This window comes from Mercenaria mercenaria, chromosome 2, assembly GCF_021730395.1.
Source record: "Mercenaria mercenaria strain notata chromosome 2, MADL_Memer_1, whole genome shotgun sequence".
Lineage (NCBI taxonomy): Eukaryota > Metazoa > Mollusca > Bivalvia > Venerida > Veneridae > Mercenaria > Mercenaria mercenaria.
Genome location: NC_069362.1, coordinates 8,081,361 through 8,089,098, shown reverse-complemented (window position 1 = coordinate 8,089,098; position 7,738 = coordinate 8,081,361). Strand labels below are relative to the sequence as shown.

Sequence of the window (7,738 nt, the reverse complement as noted above, 5' to 3'; positions counted from 1 at the left end):
AACAATACATCCTGTGTGAGTGAAGGTTCTCTGTCAATCTAAAAACTTCGAAATAAATACAGTACTGTATTTATGAAATTCTGCTGATTACAAACTATAAGTAAATATGAATAAAATGCAGTGGTGATTTTAGCTGTTTATAGTAGTATAATAATAACGTGTATCAAGGCAGAATTGAGCCGCTCCATGAGAAAACCAACATAGTGCATTTGCGACCAGCATGGATCCAGACCGCGCAGTCTAGTCAGGATCCATGCTGTTCGCTAACGGATCTCTAATTGCAATAGACTTTGAAAGCGAACAGCATGGATCCTGACCAGACTGCGCGGATGCGCAGGCTGGTCTGGATCCATGCTGGTCGCAAACGCACTATGTTGGTTTTCTCATGGCGCGACTCAGATGATCTCTAGGGATAACCAAGCTGGAACATGTGAAAATATGAAGAGAAACATTTTAAAATTTTATTTTGCTATCCTTTATGTGTTAAGACTTAGTATATAATAAATAAAATACACGGCCGCATTAGTCAATACACACTTTTAAGCTATGAAACGTGCACGCATTCTGCACTTTTACATACGATCGGGTATTTATAAAGCAAAACAAAATGTAGTTTTTAAAGTAAAAATTTCATGTTTTTATTTAGTACATATTTTACATCAAAATTATATAACTCTAATATTAAGACTAAAAAGGAGGGGTTGAAAAGTGGGGGACGAAATGACCAATTTGAATTCGTCAAGGGATAAGAAATGACCAAAATGGGGACGAGTTAACTGGCAGACGAGTTGACGGTAAATCGTTTACGGGATTTTCTAGTATCACATGTGGTGTTCCCCAGGGGTCCATACTTGAACTTCTTTTATTTTTGATCTATGTGAATGACATGTCAACAGTGGTAAAACACAAACTGCTGTTATATGCTGATGACTCTGGCATATTGGTAACAGGTGAAAGCAAGGCCAAATTGAGTCTGTGCTTACCAGAGAACTGGAAACAGTCAGTGAGTGGCTTATAGGTAACAAGTTATGTTTGCATTTAGGCAAAACAGAGTCCATTTTATTTGGATCTAAATCCAAATTAAGAACTCAACCCTATATGAATATAACTTGCAATGGTAAGGTCATAGATGCTGTTCAGTCTGTCAAGTATCTTGGTGCCACTTTGGACCATAGCTTGGCCGGTTCGTCTATGGCTAGGTCAGTAATTAATAATGTCAATGCTAGGTTAAAGTTTTACAGCATACCACAGCATACCAGAAAGTTATTGGTTAGTTACCTTATTCAGTGTCACTTTGACTAATGCCTGTTCCTTCTGGACACAATATCTGAAAAACAGACTTCAGACAACACAAAAGAAACTGATAAGATTTGTTTTGGATATGGATCCAATAGCTCACATAGGTCTAGACCAGTTCAGATATTTAAATGGTTGCCAGTTGAAAAAAAGGGTTGACCAAATTATATTGTTTCATGTCTTTAAGGTAATACTGGCACCGGAATATTTGGGAGAACCCTGTTTACTCCATGCATAGCCATAGCACACGTTTTAGAGTAACTGCCTGTCCCCAGTCTTTTTCATCTAAGTTAAATTTTAGTGACAGTGGCAGTTTCTGTATTCCTACAGTTAAATGGTTGGTAAGTAGTCTTTTGCATATCAGGGCTGTACTCTTTGGAATAAGTTGCCCCACCAAATACGCAGCATTATTATTCAACTTTTCAATATTACACACTGTTTTAGATCAATTGCAAACATCATATGAAACAGACAGAGCTAATACAAAACATAACTGAGCCAATATGAGAAAAACAGGGCCAATACGAGAAAAACAGGGCCAATACGGAATTTAAGCATTTTGATTGGTTCAAAAGAGAGGGCCAATACGGAGAAGCCACTTCCGTTAGATTTTTAAATGACGCCATTTTGTTTTACATCAGAGTTATAGATTACATATTTTTCACATTTTTACAAAAAATCATCCAACATGTTCATTTAATAACCAAGTTTGACTGAGCGAGATGTACGTCTTCAGAGATTACAACGATACTTTTGCTTATTCGGTATTGTGTAAAATGCAGGTGTTTCCTGTCAGAAATTCAGTTGTCAAGGAAAATAATAAGAAAATATGGAAACTCAGATTAATTAAAAGGATGAGACTTATCTTTTACAGACATTTTGATAGTGTAGACTATTTGTGCAATGATAAATAGCGATTCAAATGCTGGAAAGTGGATGAATAAATTGGCGAACAAGAGTATCAGTTGTGAACTGCAAACAATTTCGGATAAGAATTAAACGAGGCATGGGACTATATGATATGTGCTTGGTTGGTTGTATTATCTTGATCAACACATATGTGTATAATTTTGTGTCTCGTTGCTTGCAGCCTAAAAGGAAATGACTTTTAAAGCAGTTTTTATCACAGTTCAAATGATAAGATACTCGCTAAAGAAAATAAATAGGAATTCCAAAAAATATGATAAGTTCTGGTTACTCTTGATTATGTCGCATTAAAAATATCTCTCAAAATTATTCTCAAGTACCTACATACAACTAATTCTGTTTTACTGGCGAAAATGATCATGATTTCTAAAATACGCCTAAACAACTTGTCAAGATTTTTCACCTGAACGTGCATAGCTGTCATAAGGTAACTCACAGAGTTCTTACGGTGTTACCGTCAACAGTCCAAACTGTACGGCCTCGGTCCAATACGACAACCCTTGGACAAATAACAAGGCCAATACGAAATTGCTTGATTAATAACATTATATTACAGCTTTTAAACAGTTAAAGACACTGTCAAAACTATGAAGACAACTTCTCTAAAACTTTATTGTAGGCTTAGGTTTCTATGTAATTTCCGATCCTACAAACTATGAGAAATAAAAACTAACTATATAAACACACCACAAAGTCGGCACGATATATATATTTTTATATATTTATAATTATTTATAATTGGGCTATCCCGAAATGGACGATAAAGAATATGATGTTGATGTTTCAAGAAAATTTAGAAAGTACAATATCGCACCATAGATCATTAATGCAAGATCATAGTTATATATTTTTTATCTATCTAACTAAAAGCAACATTTCAAACGTGCAGTCTCTTTATCAAATGTACCGTCTTTACTTGTATAAAGCCTTCTCGTATAAGGAAGACTTCCGTCGCCACTTGATTTATCTACTGTATTTAAATTTCAAAGTCACACATAAATTCAAGGTCCTGGATTACCGAAGAAGAATGTAAGTCCTATAAAATACTGATTTCTTTACTCTGTATTATTTACGCTTGTTTTCTGTGTTTTCAGTCAAACGTTTTATAAAAAAAGAATATTTTCCCGACGTCTTGCTTGCGTCATATTTGCCACTTTGCATGCAAATAGAAACGTATTTCAATGTACTTTTACTTAATTAATGCATATACATTTTATGTAGGTCATTAGCGATATCGTTCATAGAGGTGCAGTTATGTGTTATTATGTTATATGTTATCTTCTTAAATATGTTTTAATTTGCATATAGCCAATACGTTGATTAAACATTTTGAATAAAGTATGTCTATTGTGACTACTTTGTTTTAAAAAAAAAAAAACAGTCGTTCATAAAATGAAGCCTAAACTTCAATTGAGGTCGAGTATATAAATGAAAGAAAAAAAGCAAAAACAAGAAAAACTAAACTAAGACTTTGTATGACGGTTATTCTACAATAGTAGTTTTTCATTTTAGGAACAGGTATAATTAAAAATTCAACTGAGGAATTGTAACATTATTGGGGGACATGACGTTTACAAAAGCCATTTCTGAAAACTATACTTACGCTGTATTATTCTTTCATAATTCTTTTTCTTTCACAAATTTTATCATAATTATGGAGTTGAATGAAGATCAAAAATTCCCATAGACATTTCATACATTTTAAATCACTGTTTTATACTTTACGTGGAAATATCCAAAATGTCATACAATATAAATTTTGCCATTAAGCTTGTACCAAGTTTCACTTTTACCAACTACTAGTATGTTAAGAAATTTTATGAGGTCTTCAGTTTAATCCTCGGATGTTTACCTGTATGTGGGTTTGGCCCTTACCCTGCTAAATTTCTATAATGAATTTGTCCATCTTTCAATTTGGACGCTCAGTACCATTTAGTGTTAAAAGGGGTGCTTACCAAAAACATACTGACTGAATGGCAAACAGTGCAGATTATGATCAGACCGCACGGATGTGCAGGCTGATCATGATTTACACTGGTCGCAAAGGCTTAATCAATCGTGTCCAGCATTATAAGGGTTAGAAATCAAGTTTTGCTTAATATGATACACGTGTGACCTCTGGTCAAAACCAAATACACCGTAAAGATATGGTTAAAAACTAGGTTAGATTAAATGTTTAGATGTTAAAGTTGTTATCCTTAAAGTTTTACTATTACAAATTAAACAGGAATTATAATCGAGGTAAAAACTCTTTTCCTTTCCTTAAAACAAAGAAATTTACTATATTTACAGCTACTTTATTGTTGTCAATGCAAAACACATGCATTTTATGCATGTCCTTAACGGCACCAAACGCTCAAATTGCTTTAATAATTTAATTTGATTATTTACAATTTGTTTTTAATTATAGTAAAACCTGGTATTTTAGTATTTATTTGAAACTGAACAAACAAATGTAAAATATAACTATTTGTCAATGAAAATTTGGGGCAATTGTACCAAGAAAATATTTTATTTTGCAGCTGCTGTGAAATTCAACATGACAGTTTCGAAGCAACAGACAAGCGATCATGCTCCAAATCTCAGTCCTGACGAAATAATTGATGATATTGGCGGATGCGGGCCCTTTCAAATTAGAATGAGTATTGTTGCTCATATAATAAAGACTATCGTCTGCTTCAGTTTTGCAGGAATGATTATTTACACTGCCCCGCCTTCTTGGTGGTGCGAAAATGATCTCGTGCACTACAATTTGACGTCATGCTACAGTACAGAAAATGGATCGTCTTTAAACTATTGTGAGTCACACTCATGCTATACAGCTAACGGAACACAATGTACATCGTATGGCTTTGAAAACAGTTTAAATACAATAGTTAATGAGGTAAGACTGACTACAATATTTTGTACTAAAGGTAAAGGGGTTTACTTCAAAATTATTTCATAACGCATTGATCTTATACTATTTAACGGACAAATGTGAGGGAACATTGTACAGATAAGCTAGACCTTGCCGTACTAGTAATGATACAGTAAAACCTTTAATGACGGAAAATTGTGTTGATACTCTAGCGAAGACTTTCACGTTTTCCATGTTTATGATATCACCGGACTAAAGCATTATCACTTCCAATTGAAAATTTATTAACGTTTATTATTCAATAAGTGGAACATTTCCTTTTCTTCCTTTTTCTTTTTCAGTTCAATCTTGTTTGTGCCCAAGACTTCATTCCAAGTACAATAAATTCTGTTCAACTTGCCGGAATTCTTTGCGGAAATTTAATGTCTGGTCAAATTTCCGATTTGTTTGGACGAAAACCACCGATGTTTGCATCCATTGTTATAATTATGGTATCTAATCTTCTAGGCTTTTTCTCAACGTGTTGGGAAATGTTTGCTGTTGCGGTATTTTTCACAGGGGTAGGAGGTGGTTTCTTTCTTACGACCCATTACTGTCTTCTATCCGAATTTTCACCCGCAAAGTGGCGTGTATGGATCACGGGATTCCCATCTTGGCCGATAGAGGGATGTTTCCTTTCACTTGTGTCTTGGTTACTTCACGACTGGCGATACATTCAACTTTTTACCGCAATCTTTGCGTTGCCATGTTTGCTTTCTTGGTTGTAAGTGGAATATTCATGTATATACTTTATGGTTTAACCTTACATACTAACATGAAATATATCATATATTTTCTATATATAATTCTTAAAGTTAAAAATCCCCGTTCTTATCTAGCATATTTATTAATCTCTATTGTTATGTACATCAATATCACAATGCTGAAATATCTCAAATAATTAGTCACGCGTTTTAAACCTGTGCAAGGGGACGAGGGGGCTGATGCTCATTTATCACCTGCCATGAACAGACTCATTCAAACCGAGTCTACTGTTATTTTATTTAGATGCTTCCAAATGATCCTCATAGATTTTATTACATTTCAGGCTGTATTATTTAAATGTATCACAACAGCAGTCTTTAATGCTCAGCGGCAGCCTTAACATGTCTCTCGATTTTTTTTAACTCAGTGTAGTTATATATTCTTGTCCTTTTAGATTATGGAATCCTTTCAGAGTAATAAGATTCCGCTTAGGCTGATGTTGGATAGCGTGAGGGGTATTGCGCTTACCATTTCCTCTCCTGAACATACTCAATCAAACCGAGTTTGCCTTAATTGTTCTGATTTTATTTTAAACTTTTGTCCTTGTTTCATAATTATCGGTCTCAACTTGCATGGTTGATAGATTTTTATATCCTAATACGAATTTGTTAAAACATGTCGTAATTTCGCATATTTCTGACACTAAATGTTAAATATATTCCTTGCTCTTTAAAATATGAATACAATTCATGTAAATTACTATAATACTCTGTTATGCTAAAACTAAGCCGGATCTAATTTAAAAAAGTTTATTATACAAAATAAATCGTACAATGATTATATATTTGTTACAAGCATAATTCCAGAGAGTTTCCGATGGTATGTAGCACATGATAAACCAGAAAAGGCAGAAGAAATACTCAGATACGTTGCAAAATTCAACAAACATGAAGACATCAATTTGCATAGAGCGCTACGAAAGCCTGAAACAAGAGACAACAAAAGATACACGGTTTTGGACTTGGTCAAAACCAAGACTTTGATCAGAGTAACCCTGCTCTCAGCATTAAGTTGGTAATAATAAAAAATAACATAACATAAAATAAAATCTTGCTGGCAGTGAGCTTTAGGGCTGTAAACACTTGACTGCGTCGGATGGTGTAAGGTTTGTATTGCTTGTGGCACATCTAGATTAAAGCTTAAAGTTTAACCCGATATTTGTGTCGGTGTATCTCGATTTAGGCTGTGAATGTTGTTTGCGTTGGATGTTTCTCTGATTAGGAAGTAAAATCACGTTTAGCGTATGCCGTAAAGTTTCGATTGCATTTGGTGTTTTATTTTGGATATTTAAACTGAATGAAACTGATTTTTCAGGATAGCTCTTGGCTTCTGCTCCTTTGGCTTAGCCTTTGGTATCCAGTCGTTATCGGGCAATATTCACCTGAACCTCTTCTTGTTCAGTCTAACCGGAATTCCATCTAAAGCTATTGCGTTGTGGCTTCAAAACAGGTAACAGTTAAAACTTACAGATATTAAACTCAAGACTGTACTGATTAAAAAATATTGGATGAAATATGATTTTCGAGCACTGGTGTAAACTCCCAAATTTCATTTTGCCACCAAAAAGCCAAGGAGTTGCGCCATCTAGTTTGTTTATTTGTTAGTTTCATCTTCGTTGTGTCTGTTTTACTTTGTTAATGGAATATCATGTACATTGTACCCACTCATACATACGTAGGTTACAGTTAGAGGGGACTTATTGTCCTACTGGCTTTTTTTGCCTGTATTACAAGAGTTAAAATGTCTATGGTTCTACGATTGGCCTTCGGTTTTGCAAGTCTAGAGTTGAGTACACATATAAATTTGGCTTATTTTTAATTATACCCTTAAAATAAGTCAGATTTTAAAAAC

The 7,738-nt window shown here is 34.2% G+C and overlaps 1 protein-coding gene across 3 annotated transcripts; it reads left to right on the top strand.

The window, feature by feature from the left end:
* Nucleotides 1–817: 817 nt before the first annotated feature.
* Nucleotides 818–7,356, top strand: LOC128550318 (solute carrier family 22 member 4-like). 3 transcript variants are annotated; one of them, XM_053529173.1, is made up of 5 exons: nt 818–1,018; nt 4,746–5,107; nt 5,425–5,846; nt 6,683–6,901; nt 7,202–7,356. In XM_053529173.1, the coding sequence occupies exons 2-5, from the start codon at nt 4,763–4,765 to the stop codon at nt 7,338–7,340; spliced, it is 1,125 nt and encodes a 374-aa protein (XP_053385148.1). In that variant the 5' UTR covers nt 818–1,018; nt 4,746–4,762; the 3' UTR covers nt 7,341–7,356. The 3 variants fall into 3 exon arrangements, with proteins under 3 accessions (XP_053385148.1, XP_053385130.1, XP_053385138.1); XM_053529155.1 differs by lacking the exon at nt 818–1,018 and adding an exon at nt 1,030–4,464; XM_053529163.1 differs by lacking the exon at nt 818–1,018 and adding an exon at nt 1,031–3,252.
* The last annotated feature ends 382 nt before the right edge of the window (nt 7,357–7,738 follow it).